A 19,865-nucleotide genomic window follows, 5' to 3' on the forward strand; every position below is an offset into this window, starting at 1 on the left:
TCTTCTGAGTCATCACTTTCAATTCGTAGGAGTTCAAGGAATGCAAATTCGTTTTCTATTAGCCTAAACAAACACAATTAGAAAGGAAGATTCCTTGAGGCAAAGAACACCTATCACAGCCAAATTTAAATTGCCTTTGACCATTGTCATCAGGGAAATGAGAAACCAAAGTAATTGTCTTCTTAGCCTCTAAAGAAAAATGTTTTAATGCTTTCTCTTGTAGAGTTCGTCCTCATTTGTAATCCTGATGTTCTCTTTATATTCATTTTAAGTCACTCCAATTTGGGCCCATTTTTTTGGTGGGCATCAATGAAAGTACATGGGAAAATCTCAGCCATTCTCAGTATATTTCCCATCCTTATCAATGTACAAGCATAGTAATTTTATACTTTTTCATTTAATTGTTTACATATATTTTCTTTTTACATTGATTAACCCACATACTTATTATTTTTAACTTCACTATGATAGTTTATTATAATATCTGCCATGCAATGAGTCAGGCACTCTGTTAGGAGTTTTATACATATACGAGTGGCCTGATGCATGAAATTCATGCGGGGGGGCGGGGGGGGGGCACTGCTGGCTCCTAACCACTGGCCTGCCTGCCTGCCTGATCACCCCTAACTGCTCGCCTGCCTGCCTGATCACCTCTAACCACTCTGCCTGCCTGACGCCCCTAACCACTCTGCCTGGTTGCCCCTAACTACTCTGCCTGCCTGCCTGATCGCCCCTAACTACCTCTGCCTCAGCTCCTGCCACCATGGCTTCATCTGGAAGGACATCCAGAATGACATCCGGAAGGTCATTTGGCTGTCCAGTCTAATTAGCATATTATGCTTTTATTATTATAGATTATTTTATTTACTCCTCACAACAACTCTACAATGTAGATATAATTATTCTTAATGTATAAATGAGGAAATTGAGGCTCAGAGAGGTTGTTAGGGGTGGAACTGGGACTTAGTAATTTATTTCTAGTGAGTATTAGAAATAACAGAATATTGTAGATGAGACTCCCAGTGGTCTCATTCCCAAACCTACCATCAACATAACCCCAGTCTTTCTTTTATCCATTTACAGGTTGCTTAGCTGATCCCCCACTGTTAGACATTTTGGGTTATTTCTGATTTCTTGCAGTGATGATAATATCTCATGAAAATTGTTTTGTAACCATATTCATCCTGTGTCCTCATGAAGCTCAGTTTCTACAGAGCCACATTGGTGCCTGAGAGTAACTTTAAAAATAAATTCCAATTTTCATTTTGTTTCTCAAAGATAAAATCACAGAGGATCCAGTTCAAAACTCCAGATCTCCTGCTTTTATTCCTCAGTTCTCTTACACTCTAAAACTGCTATCAAGGCAATGACAGTCTAAATCCTCAAACTCCCTGCAAGCCAGAACTCCAAAGCTCTTCTGTCTCCTCCTACCTCCCCTTGGCTCTTCATTTTATAGATCAATGCATCCTCCTGGGCCTGGTTCTTACCCTGACCCTTGACATTCTTTTCTGGCTCCTCTCTATTCATTCCAATAATCCAAACCAGAAGGAAAGAAGTTGGAGATCTGGATTGTGCAGAAACAGGGATAGCACAAATCAGGAAACACTTACACATGAATACATCTTACTCACTTATTTATAAGTTAAAGTTTTTGGCGTTTTTATTCATTTTAGAGTTTTTTTCCCTCTTGAATTATAGTCTTCCAAGTGAGATTTGTGAGTCATCGAATAGATCTATGATAGTGAATAGAAGTATCCCTACTAATTTTTAAAAAATACATTGTTGCCCTAACCGGTTTGGCTCAGTGGATAGAGCGTCAGCCTGCGGACTGAAGGGTCCCGGGTTCGATTCCGGTCAAGGGCATGTACCTTAGTTGCGGGCACATCCCCAGTGGGAAGCGTGCAGGAGGCAGCTGATCGATGTTTCTCTCTCATCGATGTTTCTAACTCTCTATCCCTCTCCCTTCCTCTCTATAAAAAAATCAATAAAATATATATTTTAAAAAAATACATTGTTGCCCTGGCCAGTGATCTCAGTGGTTAGAGCGTCGGCCCATGCACCGAAGGATCAGAGGTTCAATTCCTGGTCCAGGGCACCTACCTGGGTTGCAGGTTCAGTTCCTAGTCTGGGTGCGTGTGGGGGGCAACCAATGTGTCTCTCTCACATCTCTCTCTCTCCCTCCCCGCTTCCTTCCACTCTCTCTAAATAAAAATCAGTGGAAAAATATCCTCAGGTGAGGATGAACAACAACAACAAAAATACATTGTACGACTATAATAAAGTTGATTATAAGGCTTGTACCAGATACATTTTTGCCTTATACTAGTATGCCTTGTTAGGTAGTCAGTATATAACTAAAGTTCATTGTAAAATTCTGATTACTTTATAATAGCTGTAATAGGTATCTATATGTGAAATGAAATAGCATACAATATACAAGTAGCCCCAAATTTCCCTATTTTCTCTAATGGACAAAAGAAGTAAAGATTTAAACTCCGGCCAAGTGGCTCATTCAGCAGGTAGGTGTTCCCATAGGGCCTTTTGGGGGGGGGGGGGGCGGGGGGGTTTAGCCAAACCTCACATTCTTATCTTAGATCAGCCACTGATCTTGGGACTGATTTAGGGTTATCTCTGGGGGAAACTGTGAAGTAACCAAAGTTTGGTGTGCCCCAGATTACTTTGGCATCTACTTCTTGTCTCTGGAATTCTTTTTATCCAGGTCCTCCTATTGCTATTTCTTCTCCAATCACATCAATTATTTACGCCTTAGTGGGACCTTGACCCAATAGACTCCCCTTCTCAGGGATATTTGCATGTAATAGCTTATTTCCAACTGCGAATGCAAAGGTTTGTTTCTGGTCTTTGAGTTTGGCTCTTACGAGCTAATACACAGCTCTTTGGGAGGAGAGGGGCGGCCCAGGCACCTTCTCTTCATGTTGTATGTTATAAATATGTTTTCTCAGTTGATGAATATGGCCAGCTCCCAATTTACTGTCCTAATTAACTGCAAGTTCTGAGGTCAAGTGTACTGTGAACACACTCAGATCTTGCACAGGTTCACACATAGAAGTGTGAGAAAGGGCATGTAGGTGGCAAAATGTGGAATTTGCTAATTAGGAAAAGAAATGCATGCCATTCATTAGGAATAAATTACTACACTCACTTTCTATGCCATTTTTATTGCTTCTTCATAATGAATCTCTGGAATCAGATTAAACCCAGAAGTTTTTATTTTCTTTTGTCTTTTTTTTTTTTTCTTTCTTCTCCAGTTTGACAAATGGACAGACTCTCAAAGGAGAAGAATCCTGATGGGCCTGTTAGAACGCTGCTCCCTGTCACAGCAAAAGTTCTGCTGCCGAAAGCTTCAGGAAAAAATTCCAGCAGAAGCTCTGGATTTTACTACCAAGCTTCCAAGGGTGTTGTCCTTATACATCTTTTCCTTCCTGGACCCCCGAAGCCTTTGTCGTTGTGCACAGGTAAAGGCAAAGAAGCAGTGTGGGGCATTTTGTAAGGACAGCCTGGAAACTCTGGAACTTGAGAGGGGAAAAAAAGCAAATACTAGTACAGCAGGTTCTCAACTAGCATCATGTCGTTTAACTTAGTTTTGTTACAATGTTGATGAGAATCTGTAGGAACTTAACTCTTGTTTATATTAGCCTACGGAAAACTGGTTTCGTTACATGTCATTTCACTTAAAGTTGCAGAATCTATCGGTGACATTAAGTGAGGACTTACTATGCACAAAACCAATAAATGGCGTGGTCAATATGTTTAGTCTGTGTAGTTTGGATTCACCCCTGTCTCAGACACTTTGTGTCTCACTCTCTATTTGGTGCTCAAAATGGAAGAAAAGTATATCATTAATGTCCACACACAAAAAAATTGCTAGGTGGTGAGGCAAACACCCAAAGAAGAAATGCTTCATCAGCAGGACCGTCTTGCATTGCACAGCTACAATAAAATCCTAAATTGTACAGCTCAGACCATTCCTAAAGAGAAAGGCTCAAAATAAGGTGCTAATGAAATATACAAAAGAATATGATATAAGATTAACCAATGGACACAAGACACGGGGCGGGGGGGGGGGGGGGGGTAGGGGCCGGGGGAATGTCAAGGGGGGGAAAAAAGGAGACATATGTAATACTCTTCGTAATACTTTAAGAAATAAAAATTATTAAAAAAAAAAAAAAAAAGAATATGAGACTAAAAGAGTTCAGAGTGAGCAAATGTGCTCACGGATTTGGAAAAGGAGCGGACCATTGTTTTCTTACAAGTAATTCCATGGTGTATTAAAGTGTAGTTAAATTACTTAAGATTATAAAACGGGTAGTAAGTTTGTTGAGTCTTCTCATAGAGGCTAGTAACACCAGACATTACCTGTTAGCATGCATTCACACATGTGCAAAATGTTAACTTTCATTTTTTAAAATTAAGAAAATGAATTCAGTAAGAAAGATGAATTACTTAATGAAGGAGCTGGGAAGCTATATGAAAAAAATTTCTAGTAGGATAAAAGATTGATATGAAATCAAAGGAAACTATGAAGGTACTCAAAGAAAACACAGGGAAGGAGGTCTTTGTAAGTACTCTATCATACCCAGAAACCATAGACGAAAACATGTAATTTAAATTCTTGCTTTACTCATTATATATAGTATTTACTATATGTATTTTATGAGCAAGACTAAAGAAAGCTAGATTTTAAATTGTGGCTATAGAAATTAAAATTTTCTGTATAAAAAAGAACATTATAAATAAATCCAAACAGTAAATAGGGAAAATACATACTGCCAATGAAGGACTACTTTTCTTATATTTTAAAGAACTTCTATTAATCTATATTAAGAATAAAAGGCCACCTGGCTGGTGTGGCTCAGTGGTTCAGAGTCGAACTATGGACCAGGAGGTCATGGTTTCAGTTCTGGTCAGGGCATATGCCAGGGTTGCGGGCTTGATTCCCCAGTAGGGGGCATGCAGGAGGCAGCTGATTGATGATTATCTCTCATCATTAATGTTTCTCTCTCTCTCTCTCTCTCTTTTCTAAAATCAATAAAATTATATATATATTTAAATAAAATTATATTTTAAAAAAAGAAAGAAAAATAGACCAACAACCCAGCAGAAAAATGAGCAAAGGGAATGAATAGGGAATGAATGAACAAGTAGTTCACAGAAAGAAATGCAGGTGTTTCTAAAATACGTAAGCTGCTTAGTCTCACTATGTCATGCTATTTTTCATGATACAGATTGGTTAAGTTTTTAAAATAATATTCTATATTGGTGAGGGTGTGAAGAAACAAAAGCACTTTCGTGTATCGTTGATAGATAAATTGGTACAACCACCATGGAGAACAGTTTGGGATCAATTACAATTTTTAATAATGATTCCCTTTGACCCAGCAGTTCTACTTCTTGGAATTTATCTGATGGATATACTTCAACCTATGCAAAATTACATCTGTGTAAGAATATTGCAGCATTGTTTGCAATAGCAAAAGTTTAGGAATAATGGAAATGCCCACCATTAGGAGACTAGTTAAATAAATTGCAACAATCTCCAAAATATATCATTAGTGAAAAATGCAAAGGTACAGAATTGTCCTACCATTTTGGAAAGATAAAAGAATACATACATGTTTGTTAGTATAGATCTAGAATACTTCTGAAATGACCCACAAGAAGCTGGTCACAGTGGTTACATCAGGGAAAAAAATGAGGGGCTAGAAAACAGGGATGAGAGAGAGACTTCCTTTTTACTGTGTGCCTCTTTGTACCTTTGAATTTAGTATTAATGTACACTTATTACTTATTCTAAAAATGAAACCGTTTTTTAAAAGAGTATATCATTCTAAATGTCCAGCAATATGACAGTGTTATATAGCCATATGACAAATTATTATGCAGCTATTAGAAAACATGATTTGGAAGACCAGAGATATTTATGATATGTAAAATGAAGAAAGCATAATTTTAAATTGTATATAGAGTTTCCCAATTTTGTCTCTTACATGCCTAAAAAAAAAAAAAAAAAAAAAAGATTGAAAGGAAAAGAGCTCTACCAGGTTGTTAATAATGTCCATCTTTAATTGATGGGGTTTTGTACGTTGTTTTTCTTTAAACTTCTCAGAAGTTGCCAAGTTTTCTACATGAGAATGTTATCATTCTAAGGAAACATTATTTGAAATAGCTATTCTTATAATCTATGGGCACCATATGTTGATCTAGCAAGATTTCAGCATTATATTTATTCCCAGTACTGACTGTGAGGAAGGCACAGATCATTATTCTTCCTCTAGGTTTAAAAGAAACAATAAATTCATTGCACTAAAATGAGCTTTGAGCTGTTTAAAAAGGTATATGGGGCAGTGGTGGTCTTTAATAGTTTTGAAAGCTCCTATCTACCCTTCAATTCTCATTTCTCTACCTTAAAAAACAAACAAATACCTTATCTACCCTCAGGGGAAAGCCTAGCTTAAATATCCAAGTATAAATAAGATCTAAGGAAAAGGAGGAAAACAATGACAATTCAGAAATTTTTCTCCCTATCCCCTCCCTCCAAAACCTCATCTCTCCATTGAATTCTGAGTTAATTAACCATATAGGGATTAAGGTTGGTGTTTCATTCTGGGTTCGACAAAGTAGATATGATTTCTGTTTCTGCCTGAGGGGCTCTATCAGATCCTCTAACCTTTTTCCTTCTTTCAGCCCTGAATTCTTATTTTTTCTAATTGTGCCTCCTCTCTCCTGCCTGACTCATGTTCAGCCCATAAAACAGTGCTAAATATAGTAGGAACTCAGTAAGTGGTGGATGGAAGGAGGGAGGAAGCAGAGGTGATAGATAAGTAGATATATGGATAGCAAGACCCATTATAGAGTGTTCTGTTTGTTTATTTATTTGGTGTTCAAAATTATTAATTAGTTATTCTTAAAAAAGAGGATAGTTTTCCAAGGATGAAATTTGGATTTGAATGTTAGTAGTCATCTTTGCAGTTCTTACAGCTAAGACACAGATGTCTAGTCTCATGTGGGACACACCATATAGTATCGGTATTTGTGTTCTGTTTATAAAATTTATATTTAGTTAAATCGTAAGAATGAAGGGAAAACAGATGTATACCATGTGCAGACCTGAGTTTCTATAACTTTCACATGAACCTTGATGAAATTCCAAAGTCTAACTGAGCCTCAGTTTCTTCATTTGTAATATGAGAGTAATAGTTTTATTTACTTCCATAGGTTGCTATGAAGATAGTTAATAGGTGCTCGATAAGTATATGTTGACTCAGATTCTAAGTCTGAATTAGAATTTAAAGAAAATAGTTCTGCTTGGGTAGGAAGCACTTGAGGTAGGAGGTAACTATTTAAGCTGTGAATTGGAGGAAAAGATAAAAAATGTTATCTAGGGTCCAAGGTGACAGTTTAAAACCTAGAGAAAGTGAACATGTAAACTGAGTAGGTCCTTTTTTTTCTTCAATTGTCATTTTTCCAGGTGAGCTGGCACTGGAAGAACTTAACTGAGCTGGATCAGCTCTGGATGCTCAAATGTTTGCAGTTTAACTGGTACATCAATTTCTCTCCAACTCCCTTTGAGCAGGGCATATGGAAGAAGCACTACATTCAAATGGTGAAGAAGTTTCATGTTACCAGACCTAAGGTAAATTTGGGGCAAAAAAAAAAAAAAAAAAAGCAACAAACTTACAAACATCAGTTATTTAGGAAGTCTAGAACTAAGACTAAATGATCACACTTGAACTTGGAGGAGGGAGTTGGTTCAAAGGAAGAATACCATGACTTCAAAATCTCTTCTGAGAACTCGACAGCCCATGCCAAGATACCTGTGACCACTGAGAGCCCTCATCTGACGCCCAAACCACCGTTCCACTCAGGAAGTTAGGACTGTGGAGCTCCGCACTCTGTTCAGGTCTTGGATTTCCGTATCCCTGCCTCACCAACACTCCCGGCCTCCCCCCGACCCTGCAACAATTCTGACACTGAGATTCTGTGGGTAATGTGCAGTATTTGTTATGTATGGATCAGCAAATTCCATTTACCAATTCAAATATTCTATGATTCTTCGTGGTGAGCTGAAGTATATTTTTTGTAACATTTGTAAGGAAAAGTTTTCCAATAAATCTGTAATTACGGAAGGGCATAATGAGCATATTAAAGTTCTTTTTAAGCTAGAAAATACCAGTGTAAAGCATTTCCATATAATCATAGACAGTAAAATAACACAATTTTTTTCTAGTGGCTTTCTATGGTTTATAACCAATGTTTGTATTCTTATAGTCGCTGTTAATTATAGGACATTTTTATGAGCCTTTTGTTTATGGCATGGTCTGACACATGCAGAGTTGTGCATCATTTTGTACAATGAATGAGTTCCTGAAAAATTGTGCATAAATTAAATTTTTAAATGATTTTTAAAACCACAGGGGTATCATATTCTATGAAAAAGCTGCAGTGAATCCTTTTAAAATTGAAGAGTCCTTTTGAAATATGAATAGTCAACTTCTAAATTGCTCATTTAGGTTAGTTTTATGAAAGTAAGCTACATTTACATTTAATATAGTAATAAACTATGCATAATTAATATTATCACAATTGCAATGATAAAACTAGTCTTTCTAATTTCAGTAATCGGTGTGCTCCATGAGGATTTCTTTTAAAAAAATGTTTTAAACTGCAGTGATGGAAAAGTTATTTTCAAAATTACCATAGCTATGATATCTTTTCTCCTAGGGTTTTTCTCAATTCTCATTCTCATTGTAGGCAGAGAATGGCACTCAGTAGCTGAAGCTTGGGCTGTTCTGGGGCAGAGGAGAGAAAAGTGACTAGCTAATTTGTAGCATGAAAGGAGGTTTATTTTAAAAAAATATATTTTATTGATTTTTTTACAGAGGGGAAGGGAGAGGGATAGAGAATCAGAAACATCAATGAGAGAGAAACATTGATAAGCTGCCTCCTGCACACCCCCTACTGGGGATGTGCCCATAACCAAGGCACATGCCCCTGACCAGAATCGAACCCGGGACCCTTCAGTCTGCAGGCCGACGCTCTATCCACTGAGCCAAACCAGTTAGGGCGAAAGGAGGTTTTGAGCATTATATATAAAACTAACTTCAATGCTTTGTTTTCTACAGAATATTTCTGTATAACTCTATTTAAAATAATGACTAGTTCTGATGCAAGAAAATGTCCACCTCTTTGCCTAGCATTAAATGTCTGTAGGGAGTACTTTGTTATATTAAACTTGAGTTTTTCTGTTAAAGAAATAAACCTAAATTAGAAAGACAGAGGTTAATAAAATCAACTAATAATTATATTTCTTAGTCAGAAAGACTAAGTTTATAAAGCGTCTGACTAATGTTAATAAAGTCATCTGACTATGGTTTTAAGGTCAACTGTCAGCACCACACTTGAATAATTTGTGTAATCCCCTCTGAGGCTGTTCCAGTGATGGTGCACGCAGGCAGTTGCTAGAGTAGAGCATAACTTACCTTCCCTCAGTCACCAACACCATCTCCCTTCCCTCCAATACTTTGTCCCTGGCATGAAAACATTTTAAAAGCAGATGGTAGTGGTTAAGAATAGTTTCCCCAACCTTAAAATGCGACAACTGGGCTAGAATGATCTTTATAACTGTCTGCAAAGCTACAATATCTGCTCCAAGAAACATAATTTCAATAATACTTCATCTAGAAAAAGAAGAATAAGTTAAACCCAAAGTAGATAGAAGGAAGAAATAATAAAGAGCTGAGATCAATGACATTGAAAACAGATAAACAATAGAGAAAATCTATTTTCTATCAATGAAACCTAAGTTGCTTGTTTGAAAACATAAATAAAATTGATAAATTTCTGGCTAGCCTGCTAAAGGAAAAAAAAGAGAACACATAAATTACTAGTAGTGGGGATGAAAGAGGGAGGCATCACTACAGATCCTGCAGACATTAGAAGAACAATGAGAGAATATTATGAACAATTCCATGTCCTTAAATTCAACAACTTAGATGAAATGGACAATCCTTGAAAACCAAAAATTGCCAAAACAGTCTCAATAAGAAATAGAAAACATGAACAAATCTTTATAAATTTAAAAATTGAATTCTTTTAAAACTTTCCACAAAACTTCAGACCCAGATAGCTTTATTGGTGAATTCAATCACACATTTAAGGAAGATACCAATTCTACATAAATGCTTTCAGAAGATAGAGGAAGAGGGAACACTTCTGAACTCATTACCTTTCTACCAAAACCAGATAAAGATTTTACAAGAAAACAAAACAAGACCACAGACCAATATCCCTCATGAACACAGATATAAAAATCCTTTTAAAATATTAGCAAATACGCCGAAACCGGTTTGGCTCAGTGGATAGAGCGTCGGCCTGCGGACTCAAGGGTCCCAGGTTCGATTCTGGTCAAGGGCATGTACCTGGGTTGCCGGCACATCCCCAGTGGGAGATGTGCAGGAGGCAGTTGATTGATGTTTCTCTCTCATCGATGTTTCTGACTCTCTATCTCTCTCCCTTCCTCTCTGTAGAAATTCAATAAAATATATTTTAAAAAAATAAATAAATAAAATAAAATAAAATATTAGCAAATAAAATCCAGAAATTTATAATACATGATGACCAAATGGGATGTACCCAAGGAGAGTAAGTTTAATATTAAAAATAATATTAAAAAAATATTAAAATAATATTTAAAAAATCAGCCATGCTCGTTTTGGCAGCACATATATTGGAATGATGCAGAGAAGACTTGTATGCCCCCTGTGTAAGGATGGCCTTCAAATTTATAAAGCATTAAAAAAAAATCAATGTAATTTACAGAGTAAAAAAGATTTCTGATCATTTCAGTATAGGCAAAAGTATTTAACAATAAAATCAGCAAAAACTCATTTAAAAAATTTCTCAAAAAGCCTAGGTGAACAAAAGTTTTGTTTACTTAATTCAGAAGAGTCATCACAGTTTTCATTATTACCTATTACGTTGAAGTGTCAAGCATTTTATATTTTTCAGAGTTAATGATGTTTATTTATATGTGATTACTATCATTTATGCCTGCCCTTTTCCCCCTGAAACTGATTTTTATTATCACTTATTGTTTATTCCCAGTACTATTAAATCAGACCTCCTCCAGCAAAAGCAGATAGATTTCATGCAGTATTAGCTCAGAGAAATGAAATGAATGCCCATTCAAAATGAGACCTGCACAGACTTTTGAGTACTAAACCAATTATGAGCTATGAGAGATATAAATATAAAATGTTTTCTTAATCTACCAGTATATAATCATTCATTAAATGAATAAATATATATATTTTTAAACTGTTATGTGCTGGGTACTTGAGTGCAATGATCTCAGCCATGCTTACAAGGAGCCTAGTCTAGTGGCCTAGGACATAGACAAATTAATGAGTACAAAGTGCTCTCCTGCAATAGAAACATATACAAAGAGCAGTTGCAACAAGGATAAGAAACTAACTGATTCTGCTTGGAGGCATGGGGGAGTTTCTTAATTCTCACAAGCAATTCAAACAAGCCAATTCACCAAGCAAAGCTCCCCTAATCTCTTAAAGAACAGAAATTAAGCCTTTAATGGCTTCTCAACATACCATTTCCCTTAGGCTACAACCACATGAAAATCTTAGGAATTTCACACACACAAAAACAGACTTTCAATTTAGGAAATTAAAGCAAAAGTATTTGGGGGGAGCGGATGAGGTTTTGATAATTGATAAAAATCTAGAGACTACCCCTATATAACTTGAAATTGTCTGTATGGGTTACAGGTAATTAGGACTGGAGTACTTTTCTGAATGTATGCATTTTCATGGATAAATTAATTGCAGTTGTGGAAACCCTATACAATGAAGTGTTAGAGGAGGTGGCAGTACCAGGTAGAGAAGGTATGGTCTTGAAGCAAGACAGTCCTGGATTCAAATTCTGACCCTGTGTCTTAAAACTTCTGTAGTAGCAGGCCAATTAATTGGTTTATCCTATCTTCAGTTTCCTCTTCTTTAAATGGGAGAAGTAATGATTATCTTTTAGAGTTATTGTGAAGGTTAAATAAAATAATGTATGAAAACTTCCCAAGACAGTAGCCTGGCACATAGCAAGTACTCCTGGGTTGACGGCTGCTGTAATCATTGTCACCATTGTCATCACCATCGTGCTGATGGTGATGATATTCTCTTTTTATTATTGTTGTTATAATTACAGTGTGTTAAAAACAGAAATAAGTCATTCATTTTCTTCTTCTAGACACCTCCGAAAGATGGGTTTGTGGTTGCTGATGTTCAACCAGTGACAGGCAGTTCTCCAGAGGAAAAGCAGTCTCCGTCATCGGCTTTCCGATCTTCTTCCTCTTTAAGAAAGAAGAACCACTCAGGGGAGAAAGAACTCCCCCCCTGGCGATCCTCTGACAAGCATCCAACTGATATCATTCGCTTCAATTACCTGGACAATTGTGACCCCATCGAGCAGATCTGGCAAGGGTGAGAAGCTCCATGTCCTTCTTCCCTTGTCTGCTTTTAGAAACAATTGGCTGGCACTTCCATGTGCGAAGAGGAAAATAGAACTTAAGTGAATGTAGAAGTAAAGAAGCTTTTCCATACTTAGAAGTAAAAAGTAATAGAAAAGTAAACAAACTGTTATTGGTAAATTTGCCCTGTTTGCTAGGATTTGCTTGTATTTTATAGCTGTAATGATTTAACATTACAACTTCTTTTAGTATTTTAATACCTCTATTTTAATCTAGCACCATAGGGTTCATCCTAGTCTTTTTCTTTTTTCCATATTTGTACCTCCCTTCTCTGACAGTGAGAAATCTAGCTATCATATTTATTTATTGTTCACTATATATAGGTTATATGTCACGTATATTATACATTGTACAGTTCACCCTTGAACAATGCCAGCTTAAGGGGCGCCAACCCCCATGTGGTTCAAATCCACATATAAATTTTGATTCCCCAAAAACTTAACTAGAGTTGGCCCTTTGCATCCATAGATTCAACCCACCATGATTGAAACCAGTGTTTTCCATCTGTGGCTGGGAATGCAAAATAGTGTTTTCAATGTGTGGTTGGTTGACTCACTCTCTCTGAAAATCAATAGAAAAAATATCCTCTAGTGAGGATTAACAAAAACACACACCACAGACTTACAAACTAGAATTCAATATTTGCTTATGGTTCTCTTTGCCTTTAGTCTGAGTATATCTATATATATAAAAGGCTAATATGCTAAGTGACCCTCCAGCTGTCCATCTGGTCGCTATGATGTGCACTGACCACAGGGGGCAGACACTCAATGCAGGAGCTGCCGTGACTTGCACTGGCCATTTACAAAGAAACGGCACCACGGACCTGGTGCCAACAAAGCAACACTTGGCTTCCCCCAAGTGGGACACAGGCGCCGCCACCACCCCGGAGCGACAGCCCACCAAATCACAGCCAATGCTGCCAAGACCCCAGGGAGCAAAATGCAGCCCACAGCCCAGCTCAGCTCAGAAATGGTGGATGTGGGCACTGGGTAATGACATCACATAGTAACGCCCAGCTTCCTCTCCCTAGAGACTATCCTCCTTGGAGTTTCTTCAGCCCAGGAACACGACTTGCTTTATAGCCAGGTAGAAACATTTTACACTTTAACCACATGTCTGTGAAGTGTTTTCCCATGCCTCATTTCATTTGATCCTCACAGAAGTCCTGGAGCAGGTAGATAGGAGACTCAGTATTTTATTTTATTTTCATTAGCTGGAAAACGGAGATTTAGAAAGCTTAGAAACTTGACCCGACTGAAAAGAAGTAAGAAATGGTGGACCTTGAAAACGACTTCAGGTTTTCTTACTGTGCAGAATATATTCAAATACTGATGCAGTTAAATATTTCACTCTTTGTTCTCTCTGCGTGATCTACAATAATAATCTGCTTCATGTTGGTATTTACTGCTGTGTTGCTAACAATTACCTGAAAGAGAAGTTGGGGTGCTTCACTGGGCTGGAAAAAGTTTAGCTAAATCAGAAAGCAGGTCTAATTAAGCAAGTTTATCTATATATGTAAAGCTCTCGCTGGTGCCAACCACACACGTGTGTTTCAATCTGTCATTGTCATTCGTGAATTTGGTTGACACTGCTATTATAGAGAAAGGGCAAATAGTGATATTAAAATATTTCTTCTAATTAATTTCCTTTCAATGTCCACGAATTCATTCACCAGAACTCTAGTATAGTCATAATACTATGTTCAAAAGTTATGTGGGTATGTTAATACCTCCTTCACTGTGGGTAGGTCACATGGTTCTAAAGTTAAAATTATATAAAAGTATACAAGAAGTGTACACAAGAGAAGGTATACTCAGAGAAGAGCCACTCCCATCTCTTCCACTCTGCTCCCCGCTATTATCTTTTCTACCCCATTTCCATTAACAAATCTCATTAGTTTCTAGTTTATCCTTCCAGGGTCATTTTTTACACAGAGTTAGAAAATTCATCATTTTTCAACTATCTGGCAAACTTTAAAGTTCGGTAATATGTTCTGTTGGTGAGGCTGTGAGCAAACACTGATAGAATTTACTCATAGCTGGTGGAAATATAAATTGGCACAGACTCCATGGAAGGAAACTTGACAATATCCAGCAAGAATACATATGCATTTACATTTTGACCCAGCAATCCTACTTCTAGGAATCAACGTTGAAAACACTAAAAGTACATCTGCACAAGGATATTTACTGCAACATTGTTTGTAATTTTAAAATATTGGAAATAACTTAAATGGCCATACATAGGAGAGAGTGTTTGTTGGATAAATCATGTATGGTCCATTCACACAGTAGAGCATGAGGCAACTGTAAAATGAATGGAGAAGATCTCTATGAACAGATAAGGAGTGATTCCCAGGGTACATTATTAAATCAAAAAAGCAATTGCAAAGAGTATCTATAATATCCCACCCCTATATAGAAATAAAAGAAAGTAAGAAAATATAGATATGTATCTATGTATACACATGTATCTGTTCACTTGTTAACACACACATGCACATATGAAAGATAAACAAAAATTAAGAAAACAAATTTTGAAGTATTTGAATGTTTTCATACATCTGCCATATTTTTAGAATGTATTTCGACAGATTAACACCAAGGCAGCACAGGATAGTGGTGATGTACAGTCTCTCGAACCATACTGCTTGGGTGCAAATCCAGGCTCCCATACTTCTAACTGTGTGACCTGGGGGACTCCCTTAACCTCTCTGTGCCTCTGTTCCCACATCTGTAAAATGGCAATAATAGTGATACCTAAGTCATAGGACCCATTCACCAACATAGACCAGATGCTTGGACTCTTTAAAGAGTGAGTCAGTGTCATGGGGGTTGGGGGGGGGGCGGAGAAGAGGTGGGAAGAATGTTCTATAATATAAGAGACAGAAGAACCAAATTCATTTTGAATCTAGATGGAATTCTGGTTCAAAAAATAAAGACTTTAATAGGCATTCTTGGGGAAATTTGATATAGACTGGGTATTAAATGATTTTAAGGAATTACTATTCATTTTCTGAGGTATGGTGATAACTAGTGTGGTTAGGTAGGCAAATATCTTTATCTTAGGAGATGAGTGTTGAAGTATTTGGGGGGAAGTGTCTGCAATTTACTTTCTTACACTGTGACAAATATATACATATGTACATATGGTGTGTGTATGTATGTGTGTTCATATATGTATCTATACAAAGGGATAAAGCAAAATATTATCAATTGTTGACTTCAGTTAAAGAATATATGGATAATCATCATACTATTCTTTCAACTATTCTTTATGTTTGAAATTTCTTAATTAGAAGCTGGAGGAAATTTTTTCAGAGAGTAAGGGAGAGGGAAAGAGAGATAGAAACATCAATGATGACAGAGAATCATTGATTGGCTGCCTCCTGCACACCCCCCGTTGGGGATCGAGCCCTCAACCAGGCATGTGCCCTTGACCGGAATTGAACTAGGACCCTTCAATCCACAGGCCGACTCAAAGCTAGGGGAAATTTTTGAACATTAAGCAGCAAGAAATATTCAGCAAAACTGATCTTTTTAAATAAAACTTTATCATGGAAGTTCAAGTATATACAAAAGTAGAGAAACTAGAACCCCTTATAACCATCACTCAGCAGTAACAGGTTTCAACTCGTGACCGATCTCGTTTCATTTATTCCTCACCACTCTGCCCTTTCCCCAGGTTATTTTTGAGACAAATCCAAATGCCATACATTTTCATTCATACATGTTTCGATGTTTTGTCCTTAGGATATATTCTATTAAGAATATTCAAACAGCCCAGCCGGTGTGGCTCAGTGGTTGAGCATCAACCCATGAACCAGGAGGTCATGGTTTGATTCCGCTCAAGGCACATGGGTTGCAGGCTTGATCCCCAGTGTGGGGCGTGCAGGAGGCAGCTGATCAATGATTCTCTCTCATCATTGATGTTTCTATCTCTCTCTCCCTCTCCCCTCCTCTCTTTGAAATCAATAAAAATGTATTTTTTAAAAAGAATATTCAGACAAATTACTGTGTTAATGTCCCATAAAGAAATTATTCTGTGTGTGCTAATGCCACCAACTCAATAGACAAGATCACTTATTTTGTTTTTGATTTTAGGGATTTTCATCCTTCATTTTATTTAAAAGTTTTGAGAAAAATTGAGATAGTTCCAAAGTAAAAAAACAAAACAAAGCAAAGTACACGTGGAGAAGTCTAGCTTCTGCTTCTCCCCTTTCATACTGTCCCTTGTGCCTGATTGGGTCACATGGGAATCCTACTTATGGGTAACCATTTTTCAAAATGCTATGCTGTAATCCTTCCATTTGAGAAAACATAAATACACACACACACACGTTTTTGGAAGTAAATAATAGCATATAATACGTACCACTTCACCCACTTTTTCTTTTCTCATGTGACACTATATCCTGGAGATCACTCCACAGTTGTATCCAGAAATATTCTGCCTTTCTTTTTACAGCTTATAACACTTCATTGTGTGGGTGTAGAGTTTATTTAACCAGCTCTCTATTGATGGACATTTGGCTTGCTTCCAGTTGAGTGAAGATAATCTTTTAAGTCATAGTCACAACAAAATCAAATGGGCAAAGTTTTGAAATGAGTATTTGTCATTTCTCCAATGCTCTCCAACTTACAGAAGAAAGAAAAGACATGAAACGACCCCAGATTCCAGCCGACAGTCACATGATAAGAAAAATAAATCGAGGGACAGATCTAAGCTAAGGAAAGCACAGTCACTGGTGAGTATTGCTTTCCAAAGATTCCCCACCAAAGCCATAGCCAGTTTGGCTCAGTGGATAGAGAGCATCAGCCCGTGGCCTGAAGGGTCCCGGGTTCGATTTCAGTCAAAGGCCCGTACCTTGGTTGCAGGTTCCATAGCCCTGGTCTCGGTATGTGCAGGAGGCAACCAATTGATGTGTCTCTCACATTGATGTTTCACTCTCTCTAAAAAAAAAAAAAAAATCAATGGAAAAATGTCCTCAGAGAGGATTAACAAAACAAACTAACAAAAATTCCCCACCATAATGTTAATGAAAAGTGCTGGGTCTCTAATCCTGTTTGTGAAACTGAATTTGTTCTTTTTAAATTAGAATCGAGTGGTAGTTTAAATCCTGGTCTCTGGAAGGGACTGACAAGCTGTGTAACCTTAAAGATGCCCTTTATTTAATCTCTCTGAGCCCTTGTTTTCTCCTCTGTTTAAAACAAAACAAAAAGACTAGATGAACTGATGTGTATGAATCTGCTTTGAGAACTATACAATATAAAGGGAACATTCTTATCATTTCGGTTTTCCTTCTGCTTGGAGTCCTTTGGTGGGGGTGTTATAGAAATTTCTCTACAGAAATCACTTCTCTATAGGGTGAAGGTTCCACTTACCTAAGAAAAAGGTACACTTTCCTGCTACCAGTGGAGTATGATCTTAACAGTGCATTTCAAGTAACTGCAGAAAAAGTGAATTCAGAACTTTTCTCTCCCTAATGAAAAAAATAGCTATTTGACAACCTAATAAAGTCAGTAATTGTGTCGAGTGAACATTATCATTTCATAGCAGAATTGTCCAAACTGGTTCTATGGCCCCAGTGGATCCCTTTGAGCACTTGAGTCTTTGGTGCAAGGTAGAAGGGAATAAGGGTGGAATCAAAAGTTCACATTATTAGTAAAGATTTAGAAAAAAAGCAGCTGAGGATACACACTAAAGGAAAATGAACATAAAATGGATGTCATTTGGGAGGAGAAAAGGTAGGTACTCATGAGTAAATCACTTTGATAGCTCTGCTTTAAAGCCCTATTACTTTCTGTTTAAATTTATTTTCAAGTGTTATTATATTCAAAAAAGAAAGAGAGAGAGAGATGAGCTTTTTAAAATAGGGCTATTTGTATTCTGAGGGACCAATTTTGTTGGGTTGGATGAGGCTTATCACAGGCAGATGTGCAAATGCCCAAGGGAATGGGGATGCGTAAAGCAGAGCAGTAAAATTGTCAGTGAAAACCATTAATGGAAAAAAATAACTTTATGAGGCTTATCACACAGGCCATTCAGGCATGCTTCTGTCTGGTTTCGCGGCCCCTCCTAAGCCAGGAGTAGAAGAGAAATCTGGGGGAGATGAGGGAATTGAAGGACGATAAAGTTGATGGTGATGTATGCGTACAAATTATCAGCACAGTCAAACATTTCTCTGGCTTAAGAAGCAAAAGAACAACAACAAAAACCAAGGGCTAGACAGAAGCCTTCTCCATGGGCTTTTGACATTAACCATCTGTCACATACTAGCAGGGCTTACTTAAGTTGAAATATTTGTTATAAATTATAAACTTTAAAAGTTGTACTGCTAATTAAAGCCCAACGGGAAACCAGGACAAATTAAACAATGATAAAGAACAATTATGCTATCCTATATAATAAAAGGCAAATATGTAAATCGACTGAATGGCGGAACAACTGGTCGCTATGATGCGCACTGACCACCAGGGGGCAGACAATGCAGGAGCTGCCCCTGGTGGTCAGTGTGCTTCCATAGGGGAAGCACCACTCAGCCAGAAGCCGGGCTCACGGCTGGTGAGCATAGCAGCGGTGGCGGTGGCGAGCACAGCAGCGGCCGCGGTAGCCCTAATACTGTCTGACTGTTGGACATCACCTGAGGGCTCCCAAACTGCAAGAGGGTGCAGGCCGGGCTGAGGGATCCCCCTGAGTGCACGAATCTCGTGCACCAGGCCTCTAGTTAATAAATAAAGTTCGTGACTGTATTGATCTACTTGTATTGTTTATGTAACTATACTAATTACAATCAGTATTTATGCTTAGTAGTTTTGCTAAGAAGCACAGGCATAATCAAACCTTCCAAAAGTATGTGGTGATCTTTGACTGGGTGATGATGCCCGTGGTAACTGGCTGTTTGGGCCACAGAGTGAATGTGGCCAAGGCCCCCTCTCCATGAGGTAGCAGTTTGCCCTCACTGTAGGTCACAGACCTCCTAGAAATAAGCAACCTCCTAATGATGCAAGATGCTTGAGAAAATGAAGAAACGTCGGTGTGGGGCTGAGAGAGGAGGAATTGGGTATTGAGGAAACTCAAGGACGGAACCCAGGGAGCATAAGGAGTAACTAAAACTCTGACCCCTGCAGCTGTCGAGTTTGGTAGACTCAGCCGAGGTGCGATTACAATGGAAAAAATTACATATTCACGTGATAGAAAGTTCTTGTATTATATAGACAGGTTTATTTCCTAGGAAGATTTCAGGAGAAACTAGGGAAGCAGGTAGAACTTAGGGGAATACATTACAAAGGCAAGGACGAGAGGGACA

The 19,865-nt window shown here is 37.7% G+C and overlaps 1 protein-coding gene and 1 non-coding gene across 6 annotated transcripts in view; both read left to right on the forward strand.

Moving 5' to 3' along the window:
• FBXO16 (F-box protein 16) overlaps positions 1 to 19,865 on the forward strand; it is a 52,522-nt gene that overhangs the window by 23,067 nt on the left and 9,590 nt on the right. For 3 of the 5 annotated variants that reach the window (XM_070415531.1, XM_070415532.1, XM_070415533.1), the window contains exons 4-7: positions 3,270 to 3,476; positions 7,490 to 7,654; positions 12,274 to 12,506; positions 17,201 to 17,303. In XM_070415531.1, coding sequence (XP_070271632.1) covers positions 3,270 to 3,476; positions 7,490 to 7,654; positions 12,274 to 12,506; positions 17,201 to 17,303 — 708 coding nt within the window. Of the gene's footprint in view, positions 1 to 3,269; positions 3,477 to 7,489; positions 7,655 to 12,273; positions 12,507 to 17,200; positions 17,823 to 19,865 lie in introns of those variants that run through there. The other 2 variants (XM_070415530.1, XM_070415529.1) reach the window with 1 other exon arrangement.
• LOC139011863 (U6 spliceosomal RNA) lies at positions 10,722 to 10,824 on the forward strand. Its single transcript, XR_011471682.1, has one exon. It is a non-coding gene; the product is annotated as a U6 spliceosomal RNA (small nuclear RNA).

The sequence above is a fragment of the Myotis yumanensis genome, unplaced genomic scaffold (genome assembly GCF_028538775.1).
Source record: "Myotis yumanensis isolate MYYU_CA2020_CCGP unplaced genomic scaffold, mMyoYum1.0.hap1 SCAF_5, whole genome shotgun sequence".
In the NCBI taxonomy this organism is placed as follows: Eukaryota; Metazoa; Chordata; class Mammalia; order Chiroptera; family Vespertilionidae; genus Myotis; species Myotis yumanensis.